This window comes from Periophthalmus magnuspinnatus, chromosome 20 (assembly GCF_009829125.3).
Source record: "Periophthalmus magnuspinnatus isolate fPerMag1 chromosome 20, fPerMag1.2.pri, whole genome shotgun sequence".
NCBI lineage: Eukaryota > Metazoa > Chordata > Actinopteri > Gobiiformes > Gobiidae > Periophthalmus > Periophthalmus magnuspinnatus.
The window spans coordinates 12,992,677-13,008,905 of record NC_047145.1 but is presented as its reverse complement, the minus strand read 5'-3'; the positions used below and the strand labels follow the sequence as shown (position 1 = coordinate 13,008,905).

Below are 16,229 nucleotides of genomic sequence, written 5' to 3'. Positions count from 1 at the left end.
ATATACTATAGTTTGCTTTTTAAGTGATGGTAAACATAGGCCTCAGCTACTGTTGTAACTTATATCTTTGATCACATCTAATCAAGATATCCACTGCTCTGTTTTCTAGTGCAGCCATGTGCTCCCACGCCACACAGTTTACCATGTGGTTAATGTATCTCAAAGGAGGTTTTTCACTCGTTATAAGTCACCCTAACTGCAAAGTCACACCACACTCTTAATGGCCGTAATAGGCACTGAACAGACTGGCAGCCTTTATTTAAGAAGTGGTGGTGCCGGGGCCAGGAACCTGTAATTGGGACTCAAAGGGCCAGTGTGTGATGGAGAGATGTGAGGTGGAGTGTGGGTGGTCAGGTATTGTTCAGTACTGTACTGAATCACATAGTCAATGCATATTTTAAGACTAGAATTGTAACTATACATTTCTGAATATAACTTTTAAATTTAAAATGATTATTAATATTTTGACATAACAATACTGTGACTTGAGTTAAAGGGCCTATAGTCAATTCTCTCTCTCTCTCTCTCTCTCTCTCTCTCTCTCTCTCTCTCTCTCTCTGTCTGTCTGTCTCTGTCTCTCTATAGCAGGGGTCAACAACCTTTTTTAACCTGAGAGCTACTTTATGGGCACTGAGTCATACGAAGGGCTACCAGTTTGAGACGCTCTTCTGAAATAACAAATTTTCTCAGTTTGCCTTTAGTTATACATTATTAATAATGATAAACGATAATCATCTATGTGAACACACTGATCATGTTCCAAGACACTGATCACATTAATCATTTCTCAAAATAATTATCAACAATGAGCAAGGAGGGAAACAGATATCAGTATACAGCACTTTAACTTTACTAATCTTAGAATGGTATGGTATGGTATGGTATGCTTTTATTTGAACAGGGACAGTGCACAACATTACATTGACCTTAAAAAACAGGAAAGATGTCTGGTGCCAGGTTATAGCATAAATACTCATTTCCACCTGTAGTCCCTGGACAGGCTGATGTTTAGTAAAAATAGTCATTGTTAAATTTCCAGATGACACTTACATCACTACATCTCATAGGAAAAGTGTCCCATTTTCACTATCCATTGACAAACCTTTTTAACAAAACATAAATAATATACATTGCACCATGTTTCATAAAGTTATCAATTATGTAATGATAAAGAAAAATAAGCTTACATACTTTTTAAATAAATCTCGGTTGCGTTGTGTGACTTTTTCACCGGTGTTGTGAAAAAAGCCTGTTGTTTACCTAAAGCTGCGTTTAGCTCTGGGCTTGTTCTGCCCATAGTGTGCGTCCCCGTGGGGAGCGCGCGTCCCCGTGGGTACTTAGTGTGGAGCTTTGTGAGAAGTAGTGAAGTGTCCCTCCACATTGTGCCGCTTTGCCGTCACCACAGTCGCTCCGCAGATGAGATACTCGCAGGTTTCTTTTACAGTCTTAAATCGTTGTGAAAGTGATCTCTTTATTTTCTACCATGTTTTGGAGTAAGAAACTGCATTCAGTGCATCCTCACAGCGCTCGCGAGCGGAGCACTGATTTTGTCACGCGCACAATACTGACCTTTGAAGTGAGTAGGTCAAATCTAAACTTCACCTTAACTTATCTAAACTTCACGTATAATGAACATATGTTTAAGATATTGTCATTTTTAAATCTATATAAACGCAAGGGTGATTAAAAAAAAAAAAAATATATATATATATATATATATATATATATATATATATATATATATATATATATATATATATATATATATATATATATATATATATATATATATATATATATATATATATATATATATATATATATATATATATATATATATATATATATAGCAACAGAATAAAATAAAATTTTAGATGCAGCTCATTAGTGAGTTGTGCTATTTTGAGAACCGGTCTGCGGGCGACTTATGTGGGGCTTGGGGGCGACATGGCGCCCGCGGGCACAGGGTTGGTGACCCCTGCTCTATAGCATGCTAGTTGTTCTTAGTATTACTCTGACTGCAAAATAGAGCTAGAGCCTCTTAAATCTGTGAAAAGCGCTCATGGTGAATAATTAGGATGCTCTAGAATAACTTAGAACCAGGGATTATTGGAATATTTATTCAGATTACAGTAACTCATTCATAAATCAGATGGCATCCTAAAAGTTACTCAGTGGCCTAAATATATGTTTAGTCTTACTTGAATAATTATTAAAATCACTTGAGTAATATTTTCATAACAGCGATGTCTTACTAGAGCCCAGATTTTGGCTATTCTAGCCACTAAGACTGTAGTAGTAGAAGAGATGTTTTAGCTGTGCCAAGAGATGTCAAATTCTTCTGTAAATTGACTATGAAAAGTTTAAGATTTTGTAGTCTCAGTTTGGATTTGTTTTATGGCAAAAGTAAATAAAAAGACAATAACTGCTTTGTGGACTCTATTTTGCATAATGACGTAGTGTACAGCTCAGATTATGAACAAACTGAAGGTGGTTTGAATTTTCCTTGGCCACGGTGTTGGCAGTGGTTGGGTGTCCAGTGAAATTACAGTAATGGTTCATATTGATTAGACTGCTGCAGGAGACTAAGGTTTTACTGCTTGGTGACATTTGAGGAATGCCTTTAATAAAAAGAAATCTAAATCTACTTGCTCTTATGTGTGCTTCTATCGCCTTAAGCCAAAACAAGGTATCTCAGAGGACAGTGCTGTGTTGGATCTATATTCGGATCTGTAAAAAAGGCCACAAACTACAAAACTCCAACAACATGGCCTGTTTTAGTGTCCAAATAACATTACATTTGTGTTGGTTTCATTTTAATATGCAAATGTAAATGAATACAAGTGCATATTCTTGTATTCTGTTGTATTTCTAAGTATTTCTAAGTCTACTGGTTTAAGTGGGAATTCATCAGGGTTTGTAGAGAAATATGTTCTAATTCAAATTAATTTCCAAAGATCAGTGCCACGGGGCAACTTGTCAGGAGCAGTGAGTGATCACCATACACCGTCCAGGGAACCTTCCCCAAATCTTGAGCGAGATTCTTAGTTAGAAATGCCTATATGGACTAGCATAGCACCCAATACAAATATGCACATTTATGCATACTTCAGTCACATTACTTCTTCCTGTTTTGAAGTACTTTTTGAGGACTTTTGCCGATTCAAAATATTTTAATATTATGATGAATTTTAATGTTTATTAATTTCCTCAGCACTGACCATGGATATGGTGATGATGGTTTTATCAGGAGAAAGCCACACAGGGAGAACATGTTGTTTCTTTGAGTCATAAGTGTGCAAATGTTTGTGCCACTGCTTTACTGTTCATATTAATTTATTCAATGTATCTTTATTCTGACTTGTGCAGAGCGTCTGTTTGAGGACCATGAGAACATGGTGGAGCCATTGTTAGCCTGGACCCGAGACAGTGAGAACCAGGTCCTTTTCAAAGAGATGCCAGAGAAATATGAGGTGTTCAAAAACCCACAGGTGGGTCTACTATCTCTCTGTCTCCCCCACACCCCACAACAGACAACACACATCAATACTCCTGTGTCCACATAAAAGCACAAATTTATTACAGACAATTTTTTGTGTGTTATCTCTACAACCACCCTTGTAAACTACGTCATTTCTGCCCTCTGTATGCACAAATCTCTCTACATGTCGTACTTCCCCAGCTCCATTTGAGTCCTGTCTGAATGATGATTGGTCTACCATTCATGGTGGAGGCCAACTTGCTGCAATATTTCAGTATAAAGGCGCAAGCAGAAGACTGTGACATCTTGGCATGTTTGTTGACATAATAGCAGCCCTTTATAATCTCTGAGACTTTAATGGATTCGGTCTGTTGGCACAGGACTAATAGACTGATTATCGAAAGGAAACTGAGGAGGTATTCATGACTGTAATGTACTCAATCACAGTGTCCACATCCGCCTCAAAACATAGATCTATTTTATACTACATGTCCTGTGCAATTTATATTCTCAATTTTTGACAAGGAGTAACTAAATAAAAGATCTTCCCTGTGGCTGTTTCACCACATTTATGGAAACAGAGAAGACTGGAGTATGAATCATACTCGCCTCTACGTCAGGTCAGCCACCCTAAGATGAATAGATGGGGTTTTATGGGATTCTGGGTACTATCAAAAAGTACAAGATTTGTAAGAATCAAATGTTTGCAATCAGTTACTTAACTATGCCTTATGCTGATGTTGTGGAACTGGTTTATAGCCTAGTCCTATTCAATTATATTTAAAATGACATCATGGTTAAAAACTGTTTTGTAGTAAGTCTGCCAGCAGCCACAAGATTTCCTCAAAATTACGTTATGTGTTTGAAAACATTTGAAAACACTTTTACATGGCAGATTTTGATGTATGTTTATAATTAGCTGATTTGTGTGAATAAGTCTGTGGAATTTTCCTGTTTGTAAGTCTGAACAGAATTATCTGATTCAAGCAGAATGTTAATACAAATTAGGTAGGTTTTATAGTTACAAATTGGATTACCTTTTTGTATTTGGTCAAATTATTAACTAAAACTCTAATCATATTTCGGTTTCCTTTTTTTCCCAACCAACAGGACTCAAGCACTTATCAGAGGGTACTTGGAAAGATGAAATGGAAAACTATAAAAAATAAAAACATGTTATTTCTAGTAAATTACATAGGTATTATAGTCGCAACTGTTTTATCTTAACCTGCATATAGAGGATCCATAAACATTCATTGTCAGTACATAGACAGGCTATGACTCAAGTGAAAGCTTAAAACCTCCTGAATTCACTCACTGAGCTGAAGAGGCTGTACTAGCACTGATTAATGATTGTCTGTAGGTGCTGGGGTTTAGGCAGTGACAATTCAGATTAGAGAGAGTAATTTTAGGTTTTACTAACTGGATTTCAGCACTGAAAATGAGAGACTCGTGTGAGGCTCATTCTGCTTTCTGATTGGATAACCATTTCAGAAAACAAAACACCATATTATAACATAAACAACATGGTAGTCACGTGCAATGTTTTATGATTAAGAATAGATCAAGATTACAATTGTTACCTTTAAAAGCATGCCCACCTTATATATAGGGACATAGTTAAGTCATGGTTATGGAATGGATCATAAAAATCTTACATTCATTTCCTTTAATGTCATGTTTCAGAACTTCTATCTCTGGAAAAAGGACAGAAAAACCCTCAAAGACATGAAAGACAAGGACAAGGAGATTCTGATAAAGGTAAGAAAACGCGTATAATTTATCCCCGATGGGAGCTGTGTGTCTGACCCTTTTATCCCTGTCGGCCTCTGCAGGAGAACTTCTGTGGCACCTCCATCATCGTCCCGGATCTGGAGGGGGTTCTGCACCTCAAAGAAGATGGAAAGAAGTCCTGGAAACAGCGCCTTTTCCAGCTTCGGGCCTCGGGAATTTACTACGTGCCTAAAGGGAAAACTAAGGTCAGGGGTCAGGAGGCAGACATGATGTGTAACTGGGATTTGGTGGCCAGTGGGATAAGTGTCTGTATATATGTGTGTGTGTGTGTGTGCAGTCCTCCCGAGACCTGGTGTGCTTCGTACAGTTTGACAACGTAAATGTCTACTATGGGCAGGACTTTAAAAGCAAATACAAGGCCCCCACGGACTTCTGCTTTGTTCTCAAGGTAACTATTCTCTCTGGACATTTATTAACTAAGACATAGTATGGAAAAAAATACAGAAGGGAAAAGTTTCAAAGATGTTCTTGATTTCTGGTAATAAATCATGCATACACTTTTCTTAAAGGCGCTGTACTTAAAAATGTGAAAAACAAAAGTTAATTTTAAACAGTTTGCAGTGGTCCAAAGTAATTCCTCACTTACCTTATGCATTCCAATCATAATTATTCATGATGAGTTTATAAGCGTTTTCGCAACTTTCAGAGACCAGAATGAGTTCTGCTGTCACTGTAATGACAACAATTAGTATGCTAACAGTTCACTTCCTGATTGTAGGACAAGAAAATGCTTTATAATTGCATAAAGATGCAGACAGTGCACAGCGGGCTCACTGATTCACTCCAGCAGAGGCCACAGTTATATAATCTAAGCATTCAAATGGACAGTGATTTGCAGCATCTGGTCAGAGATGACATTTTCTATACTGCATTAATAAATATATTAATGCACAAATATATACATTTAAAAAGTCTGAATGAAATATAATGTATGATGTATAGTCTTCCTTTATGTGTGTATGTGCCAAATATAAGAGTTTTTAATATGACACAAAAAGGTATTAGTAGCCAACATCCTGCACACATCTGGTAGTTTCAATATGTATTGTAAAATACATGATGAATAGAATACAGTCTGACACTTTGCAATTTTGGTTAATTTAAATTAGTCTAGACTTTTTATGTTCCTCTTGGTAAACCCTTTACAGTTAAAGTCTAATGTAAATAGATACATTTAAAGAAGTGAAAGAAGAAGTGGTGAGAATGAATAATTCCAACATTACATCCAAATTTAATATAGTATCTCTCAGTCGTCCAGGTAGGTTCCATCGCGGTCCATGGGCATATAATAGTCTATGTGGTCTTATACTTATTCTGATACAGCTCAAGATCATTCTAAAGCGATTCAGAATGGATAAAAAATAAATTTTAAAAAACCCCATAAAAAACAGGATGTGAAAGTGGCCTTTTCTCTCTTTTCCTGTCTGGTGTGTGAAACCCTAACATCAGCAGACAGCACGAGGCATGAGCCATGAGATGCTCAGGACCAAAACTGCAGAAAAGAGCTTAGGGAGGCACAGATAGTGAATTACCTGCAGGTGAGAGACAGCCTCCTCAAGGTTGGGAGTTGAGGTGTCAGGGCTGGGGGCAAATGACCTGTCAGTGCAGACGAGAGAGGAGACCAATAAAAGGGTCCGTGATGACTTCTAACTTCTTCTAACCTTCAGGCCAGGAAAGGGTTAAAGGTGCGCTATGTAACTTTTCTAGTGATGGCCCGCAACCTGATTGTCTCCAGTGAGATGTTATTGCTTTGTCGGGAATGTTCTGCAATATGGCATTAAACTGATGCCGTGTCTTCTCTCCATGGAGGCGAGTAGGTGACGACATTTTGCAGGTCAGATTCATGGAGAGGTGACCAAAGTAAAAATATATGTTGTTCAAGGTATTTTTAAGCAACACACCATGAAAATGTCTGAAAAGTCCCAGAGTATGGTATTAAAATTATGTAACATGCATTTATTAATTTACTTGTGCTTTGCTGCTAAAAAAAATACGCATATGCATTCTTACTGTGAGCAGGGTCACAGATTTGACCTATAACTTGGCTGGGTGGTGTCTCCTGATTGTTTCCATGGAAATAGATATATTTAATGCCATACTGTGAAACAAGAAGCCGACCCTGCAACAGCAAAGTAACACAACTGTAATGCCATACAGTGGAACATTCCAGGAGATGCAATAACATGTCCAAGGAGATAAGCAAGAAAATAGAGCACCTTTAAGCCTTGGCGTGGGTAGAGATGAGGTTGAGCTGTAGATGCCAAGGGAAGAGTTAGGCAAATTAGACTTTATGATCCGCAAAACTGCTGCCACTTACAGACAAACAGTTTAGCTTCATCATACTGCAGAAGAATCACCTGGGGGAGGTCTATAATAGCAGGTCATTATCAACAACCTTAAACTGCTGCCCTTTGGAGAGCCGAGTCTAGTGACACGCTGCCCTCTGGTGGTGATGGTTTAAATAATAAGAACCCTTGAAACACAAAGCTATAGGGCTGTAAGGGCTCATATTACACTATTTCTGATTTATGTTATAATGTTGTTTCCTCATCAAAAACAGACCTGGAGTTGGGTTTTGTTTCATTCACACATTTAAAACACAACACACACACACAAACAGAAAACACACAGATCATTTCAATTCAAATTGCCAGTCTCTACTAAAAAAAAAGGTAAAAGGAAGGTGTTAACTTGAAAACTACCACTTCATGACATCACAAGGTGGAGCAGAGCATTCTGAGCTTTGGAGATATAGACAGACTAATAATAAAGAATTACTATGTGAATGAAACAAAACACATCTGTGTGTATATTTTTGAGGCAGTAACAACATTTCAACATGACTAAAAGCTCACATGAATCAATTTTGCGTAATACAGGACCTTTAATATATGTTTTCTTTTCCAGCATCCCCAAATTCAAAAGGAGTCCCAGTACATCAAGTATTTGTGTTGTGATGACGCAAGGACAATGAAGCTGTGGGTAACTGGAATACGTATTGCAAAGGTATAAAAATACAATTCAGTCATATAAAAGCACTTTAAAAAATCAACAACAAAACTTACAAATTTACCATGTCTTTGACCAGTATGGAGCGGCTCTGTATGAAAACTTCAAAGCCTCTGAGAAGAAGGCTGCTGTCAATGCCATGTTCTCCAACCGGAACAGTCCATCAAGCTCCAGCCAGTCCACCCCATCTCCAACTATTAAAGGTACAGACTGACTATAAACATCACTCGAAATATATACTTTGATCACATATTAAGTAGTGATGCCATTATTTTTATTTGACAGCCAAGTCTCCAAGCCAGGCCAATGGGCATGCTCCTCAACCATCAGGAGGAACTATAACGCAGGTACAGTTTAATGTATATTTTTATTCAATTTAATGACATTACAACGTTCTAAACTTCTCAAAATTGAATACTGGGAAGGAGGGCAAGTATGTATTCTATGATAGATTTTGGCTTTTAAGTATCAAAATGCAGCTGTTTTGTCCTGGTTTATGGTTAATGTGTCTGTAACAACTGGGCCTATCCACCTAAAACAAAACGAGGCACAAAGCTTTTATCAGTACTAATTACCGGTAACTTAAATTAAATTATTTTGTTCTGATAGCTTCAAAATGTGGTGGGATTACTCACGACATAACTATAATGGACCCAATCTTTAACTAATTATAATCTGGGTCAATATTTGTGGATTTTCTGTTCAAAGTGAGAACCTGGGTTTCAGATGACATCATAAATAACTTTAACAATGAATATTATTATTACTGTTTTTGTTGTAATACAGTAAGTTCTAGAGTCACTAATACAAATGATCAGGTTCAACATTTGTTACTTTGCCTTGTAGAAATTTCTCAAAACCTCCAATAGGCCCCTGTCCTCCATATTAAAATATAACACGATCATATTTGTGTTCATGAATGCAGCCTTCTAGATCATATTAAATCATATCATATTAAACTGTTTATTGCTACTGTCTCTATTGTCCCAGGACCTTGGAGATATCCCGCCCCCTCCTCCTCCACCTTCCGATCACACCTTCTCTCATCCTCCTCCTGGATCTGGATCTTCTCCTCCTCCACCACCTCCATTGGCTGCCAAGAACTCCATCAAACTACATCCTAAGCACCGCCAGCCTGCATCCCGGTCCCCCGCATCTCCTGCCTCTCTGGACCCCCTACCCTCACCGCCACCTCCACCCCCCACCGAGGACTCATCAGATGCCCCTCCTGACTTCCTGCCACCCCCTCCACCAGCTGCCAATTTCCCTCCACCTCCTCCATCAGCTGCCAATTTCCCTCCACCTCCTCCATCAGCTGCCAATTTCCCTCCACCTCCTCCATCAGCTGCTTGTTTTCCGCCACCTCCTCCACTAAGCTCTATGCCCCTTCCACCTCCTCCTGCAGCTCTCGATTTGCCCCCTCCACCACCGGACCCCTCCTTCTTACCTCCTCCTCTACCCCCGCAGGCCTTCACTGGGGCAGGGGCACCACCTCCACCCCCGCCTCCTCCACCCACTGCAGCCCCACCACCGCTGGGAGCTGGTCCAAAACTGGCAGTTCGCTCCTCTGGGTCCCTGAAGAAGACTCCACCCGTTCCGCCCAAGAGGACAACGCCATCACTCCAGGGGGCTGGTGGAGGAGGAGGAGAAGGAGGAGGAGATGGGGACTTTATGTCAGAACTGATGCTAGCCATGAGAAAAAAACGAGGCAACGTTTAACCTAAGAATCTAGATAATGAATGCTTGGAGGAACTATGGCCATGAAAAGGACCTTTTGGATTATTCAGGTGGCGTATTACTGCGGAGGCCTAAGTTTTGGAATAATATATTATGTACAGAGGTGTGAATGTTGAGGATTCAATAACTGTGCTCAAGTAAGAGTACTGTTAACAAATATTTCTCAGCTAGAAGCCACAGCCAAATGTGTACTACAAGTAGGAATCAAACTGTTTTGGTGAAAAAGCTAATTTAATTGGTGATAAACTGAAATATGTTTTAGTATTGATGTGATCATGTCCTTATTGTCTTATTGTTGAATACTGTTTTAACCACATATTCTAAAAGTTACTAAAGTAAAAGTGAGAAATCTGATTAGAATCCGCCTCTGACTATGTAAGAGAACAAACCACTGTATGTATATGAATACAATTCAGTTTTATGTATTAAAAAGGTCATGAGGTACTGTTATATTTTCATATTTTCATGTCAGTATGTCAGAGTTTTGTTGCAGGCACATAATGGTTTTAAACTATGTGTAATAAGGTGTTTAATATTTAATAAAAGCAAAAGCAAATATATTTGTATTCATTTGTTTGTTAATTTTACTAGTATTTCTATTCCAATCTGCTAAGCTGTCACCTCACATCCCTTCAGTAAATATTACCCCTTTAGCAGCATGGAGGGCTCTAAGTGGGGTTAAGATCCCTTCAACCAAAGGCACTAACCCCCACTTTCAATGTATTCTACAAGGCTATAGCCCCATCTAGTGCTCAGTCACAGAGAGCTAAGTTATAATTTTTTATCACCAACATTGTATTTGTGAACATGACAAAACAATACTAAATAAATACTAAATATATTTTATAAAATTTGCACAATAATTAGCACAAGGGCATCTCATTAAACAACAGCGAGCTCCTGGGCTTGTCAAGGACATCAGTGGTAAAGTATCTTTGTACCATAGCAACCATAAATACAGTAGACTGGATGGCAATGCCTAGCAACTGTTTCAAAACACAGCAGTTTACAAACAGTTAGTGACATAATGGTTAATATTGTGTAAATAATTTATTTGATCTAAAATTGTATCTAAAATTTACTTGAAAGACATACAAAATACTAAATATGGAAAACACAACAAAAAGTGCAAACAAGACGGCGGAGTCATCAAAAAAGCCCAGAAATGAAGGGTAAGTTTGCATGGTAGCTGACTAACACTAGTGACTATGGTGGCATATGTTTAAACATGTGTTTATCATACAGGCTCTCCAAACTAAAGGGCAGACATACAGAGACAGAGCCAAGCAAAGAGAAAAAGGTTTGTGTTACTAGTCATCATGTGTTAGTCATTTGTGACTGTAAAATATGTGTATAATAACATATTTTACAGTATACCATTCAGTAGCTTACTGTTTACACCTTGTTTATGACTAAAGTTAGTATTTGTGAATTTTGACTGTATCTTAGAAGTTCATCAAACCGAAGAGAAATTTCAACACAGTAACCAATATGGTAGCTGCAGCTGAGGCCAGACAAGTGCAGTGGAGGACTAAGACTGACGAAGCCCACAAAATCAGGTTTGACTTTAACTCACTACTATACTGAACATTTATAGCATCATTTTTTTATTATTATTATTATTATTATTTGTCTTGGGCAAATGGACATCTTTTCTCTTTGCATAGCCTAGGCAGCCACAATCGATATCAATCAACACAATGATACAAAGAAAAATAAACAAAAACAGACAAGCAAAACACACACAAAAAAGAGTATCTCCGATATCATTACACACATATACACTTCTGAAATGTGTTCTAGACTAGTACTTCTAGAAGATCATAACCTCTCCAGCCGGGATAAGATGGAGGAGATCTCCAGGGCGTGGAACAACACTAAAGAGAAGGTGGAGGTGCAGGCAACTTTTCTCCAGCAGCAGCAGCTGTTTGAGCAGCTAATGAACGAGAAGAGACAGATCATGGATGCTCTTCAGCAGGTAACAGCAGGTGTATGCTATTAGGCCGTGTAATAATATATAACATGGGGACTGTTTGGCGTGAGCAGGAGCTGAAGGCCATTGACGAGAGGCTTGTGGTTCAGTCCAAGAAGCAGACAGAAGATCTTCCGTTGATGCTGGAGAGGATGAATGAACAGGAGCAGAGTGTGATCAGGGCTCAGAGGGAGGAGCTGGCCAAGTGGAAGGAAGTCAGAGCTTTGAACATTCAAATATGTTCTCATTGTGTAGCTCCTGTTTATCTGAGTGCTTGTATGGACAGAATATGCAGAAACAGGAGGAAACTAAACATGCTGAGGAAAAGAGTGCATGGGACAAGTGCATGGAGAATCTCATAAAGACAGAGGTAGGGGACACACTTCAGAGTGTCATGTTTGTACTTTTACTGTACTTTTTTATTGTGTTGTTTTGTTGTGGCTGTTAGGAGGAGAAACTGCTGAGGAGGCAGCAGGCTCTGGATGAGTTTAACTTGGAAATTGACCAAAGGATATTTGATGCAGCTGAAAAAATGTACATCAACAGGCACAAAATCTTTACTGCTGTTCAGGTACAGTGTCTGTAAAAGCTGATTTGAGATTAACAGACTTTCCACTTTACTCATGTGGCTGTTTGTGGTGCAGAGCCAGATGCTGGAGCAACTCCAGGTGGCATCAGAGAGTATCTCCATCCTGGAGAAAGTTGAGAAGCTGACATCAGAAAACACTACACTTGAAGCCAAATGCAGACTGACCATAGCTGAACTATCCAGGTAACGTCTTCAACACAAACTTTTAAGTGTATCATATGCTGTATCTCTCCCAAAAATCATGTAAGAAACTCTCAGAAGTGACTCTCATTTGATATTTGTCGTAGTGTAAGGTCTGAGCTTAAAAAACTGAACAAAGACACTAAAGAAGCAGAAGCTGAAAATAACAAACATCTGAAGAAGTTGAAGTGTAAAGTCCAGGACAATGAACACCTCCAGAAGAAGATCCTGTGGGTTCTGTTTGAGTAACATAATCATTAGAAGCATTGTCCAAAAGTATAACATTGATTTGTGTGATTTGATTTTCTAGGCACTTTGCATTTGCTGATGCCATGAAGTTTGAGAACATCTGGCTGACAGTGGATGCAGAGGTGAATGAGCTGCTGAAGAGGGCTTTATATCTGTACTCCACCATCTACCAGCAAGTCCTACATCTCCCCTGGGAGCAACCAAAGCTGAGCTGTGAAGAGCCGAAGAGGAGATGGGATGAGGGGAATGCAGAGGAGAGGGGCAGAGTGACCACCCCAAGGACTATACAAAGACTCATGGAGATACTATGTGAAGAGGCGGTAAGAAAATGGCACAATGAATGCAAACTGTTTGAACTAGGGTTGTCAAAAGTATCGAAAATGAGACACTAATTGGTATTACTATTAAGCATTATCAAAACCAGATAATCGCTAGTTTATTTATTGTTACTATTGTTACTACACATTCAGAAGTTAACCTTTCTTGAATAGCTTTAGAATGACCACATAGATGAGTATACGCCCATGGGCCACTACGGAACCTATCTGGACTGCTCAGAGATTACACAGACACAAGGCCACATGGGAATGAATATAAAAGAAAGTACTTGTACTGTTGTAAAGTACTGTTGAAAATCACATTCTATTGTCTAAAGAAAAAGTGTTTTTTTATTATCACTGTGGTATTGGAATCGGTGTTGAGTATCAAATCTATTCCTTGGTATGGAAATTGAAATTTTAGTATCAACACTTGTTTGAACCATTGTTTGTAAAAATAACCACAACACATATTTTTTAGGGTTTCTTGATTGATGTTAAAATAGTAAAAGAGCTCAGTGCGTTGGATGAAAATGAGCAGACTCTAATGAAAGTGGACTGTCTGTTTAATGTAAGTATTGATATTTTGCCATGACATCATGCTGGGGGGGGGGGGGGGGGGGGGGGGGGGGGACAGAACTGAACACACAATAACATATTGACCCTTCTTTAGACTCTTGGCATTGATGATGTGTCCCAGTTGGTGGAGTTCCTGTGTAAATATGGCCAGCAGCGCAACACGCAAAGTGAAGTGAGTCAAAGACATTCAAAGTGCTCATCAAACTTCTGATCATGCCGTTGTAACACACTGCTGTTGATTGCAGGGAGCGGAGACTACAGAGCCCAGGTGCTCCACAGGTGAAGTCCAGACCAATTCTACAGCTCTTGCAACCTCTGACCCCACTGACCCAACTGACGTCCTGCAAGCTCTCAAGTCCTTCATCGACTGTCACAAACAGGGAAGGTTAGAGCATTTATTACTAGGTATTGTACATTTAATTAAAAACTACATACTTTGCTTTAATCTTTCACCTCAGATAATTCATTTTGTCATCTTAAATTGGCTAGAATGAACTTAAATAGTAAAGTTGTACAATTGCTGATCAATGTTTGTTGCATGTGATAAAGCAAACAGTGGTTGCTCTGTACATCTCTGCTGATCTTCTCATGTGCGACTGGTATATTTCAATGTTTTCCTGGTGTCTGATCCTCTGCTGAACTAAGATTTCTAAGCTGTAACCACAACTGGGGAAGCTTATGCTACAGGCCTGCATCCCACAGGTGTGTTAAGGTGTAGGCTCCATCATCTTTATTTATGATCCTTGGACCTGGATTGTGGATCTCAGTGGCCACTCTTTTCCAGTGGTGGTATCTGTTAAATAAATCTTTTATAATGCTCCTCTCTCTGTGTGTAAATGATCCCAGGCTCAGGGAAAAGTGGATTGTGCAGAGTCTGGAAGTCCGAGACATGTCTAAACAGAAGGCCTACTGGGAGAGCCTGGCCAGTGCCATCACACCCCATAAACTCCACATCTGGGAGGGGGCTGAGAGGAGCCTCAAACAGCACTAGTGAGTTCTACTGGTTCATACAGCTGTGATTATACAACCCTCTCCTGACAAATATGTTACTGACCAAATTGCTTATTTACCTGACTTGCTTGGTTGTCAGGACTTGTGGCTTTGTCAGAGGTGTCAGCTGATTGCTGTGACGTGTGCCTTATCAGCTGTTGTTCCAAGGCCTGGTCAGTTTGACAGATCTGGCAGATCTATCAGAGTGACCACTCCTGTCTTCACGTGTTGGTCTCTGAAGAAGTGAGTCCCATGTGTGAGCCAAGGTAAACACCCCCTCATCTGTGTTGATGGTCCGTGTGCCCCGCTTCCTGATTTCAATAGCCTAGATAAGAGACATGTCACAACAGTCAGCTGACACCTCCGCTGAAAAATGTCAGATAAATGAGCAATTTAGCCTTTTACATGATTTGTCTCTTAATATTTGGTTGGGTTTACTGGAGCCAAAGACTGACTGTTGTCTCTGTGTCTAGTGCTGTTCTTTGCCGGATGTCCGAGCTCCTCCAGGAGATCCAGGGTCTTCAGCAGGAGAACACAGAGTTGCAGGAGCTACAAAAGCTGTGTCTGGACCAATCCTTGTCCACCGGGCCACAATTGAATTCTCATAGCACTTTACCATAGCTAAAACATATCATTCTACATTTCAATTGTATATTGTGAGTTGTATATTAAATATTAAATCATAGTCATCCACTTGTGAAATGAACAAGTTTTATATTAATAACAGTTTTGCTGCTTAAACAAAAGACAGTCTCCAAAGTCAAAGTGTGATTACACAATACTCGTTTTTTTTATTACACACTAGGTGAAATCAACAATATAAGGAAACAGTGAACATCCCAGCAATTCTCATCTTTTTCCAAATATTACTAGAGATAAGATTCAAACTCAACATAATGTACATACTGCAATGATACATAAATTACAATTAAGAGAAATGTTACACAATGATATACATTCAGTCATATACAAAGTAAAAAAAACACTACCTTTAATAGCTGCAACATATGAATTTGATAAGGTGGATTGGGCAGTTCTTCCACTGTTTTTTAAAATAATATATATTTTTTTAAGTGTCAAAATAATTGCCCATCTTTCAAAATGAGAATTTGTTATTTTATAGAATACCATATAAAATAGGTCTCTTGTCAACCATGTTTAGAGTACTGAAAAAATATAGTTTCAGAAACAACATAAATAGTTATAACAAGTTTACAAATTAATATAAAATTTATAGATTTGAAAAGACAAACAACAAATATAAAGATGCAATCTAAAGAACAGAACTGAGTTAAAGGTGCACTGCATAACATTTCTGGGAGAGGGTTTTCT

At 38.8% G+C, this 16,229-nt stretch overlaps 2 protein-coding genes across 3 annotated transcripts in view; both read left to right on the top strand.

Annotated features, from left to right (window-relative positions):
- apbb1ip (amyloid beta (A4) precursor protein-binding, family B, member 1 interacting protein) overlaps positions 1 to 10,559 on the top strand; it is a 30,010-nt gene extending 19,451 nt beyond the window's left edge. The window contains exons 7-15 of one of the 2 annotated variants that reach the window (XM_055230058.1): positions 3,370 to 3,491; positions 5,168 to 5,242; positions 5,317 to 5,460; positions 5,553 to 5,663; positions 8,183 to 8,281; positions 8,364 to 8,487; positions 8,570 to 8,631; positions 9,275 to 9,557; positions 9,618 to 10,481. In XM_055230058.1, the coding sequence (XP_055086033.1) occupies positions 3,370 to 3,491; positions 5,168 to 5,242; positions 5,317 to 5,460; positions 5,553 to 5,663; positions 8,183 to 8,281; positions 8,364 to 8,487; positions 8,570 to 8,631; positions 9,275 to 9,557; positions 9,618 to 10,003 (1,406 nt within the window). In that variant the 3' untranslated portion in view covers positions 10,004 to 10,481. Of the gene's footprint in view, positions 1 to 3,369; positions 3,492 to 5,167; positions 5,243 to 5,316; positions 5,461 to 5,552; positions 5,664 to 8,182; positions 8,282 to 8,363; positions 8,488 to 8,569; positions 8,632 to 9,274 lie in introns of both variants that reach the window. The other variant, XM_033985790.2, reaches the window with a different exon arrangement.
- A 569-nt stretch (positions 10,560 to 11,128) lies between these two features.
- On the top strand, positions 11,129 to 15,518 carry LOC129457255 (dynein regulatory complex protein 1-like). The gene is made up of 15 exons (XM_055230283.1): positions 11,129 to 11,193; positions 11,267 to 11,321; positions 11,471 to 11,580; positions 11,825 to 11,999; positions 12,068 to 12,208; positions 12,280 to 12,363; positions 12,442 to 12,564; positions 12,638 to 12,765; positions 12,870 to 12,992; positions 13,073 to 13,331; positions 13,810 to 13,899; positions 14,002 to 14,079; positions 14,153 to 14,292; positions 14,754 to 14,897; positions 15,371 to 15,518. The coding sequence occupies exons 1-15, from the start codon at positions 11,129 to 11,131 to the stop codon at positions 15,516 to 15,518; spliced, it is 1,863 nt and encodes a 620-aa protein (XP_055086258.1).
- The last annotated feature ends 711 nt before the right edge of the window (positions 15,519 to 16,229 follow it).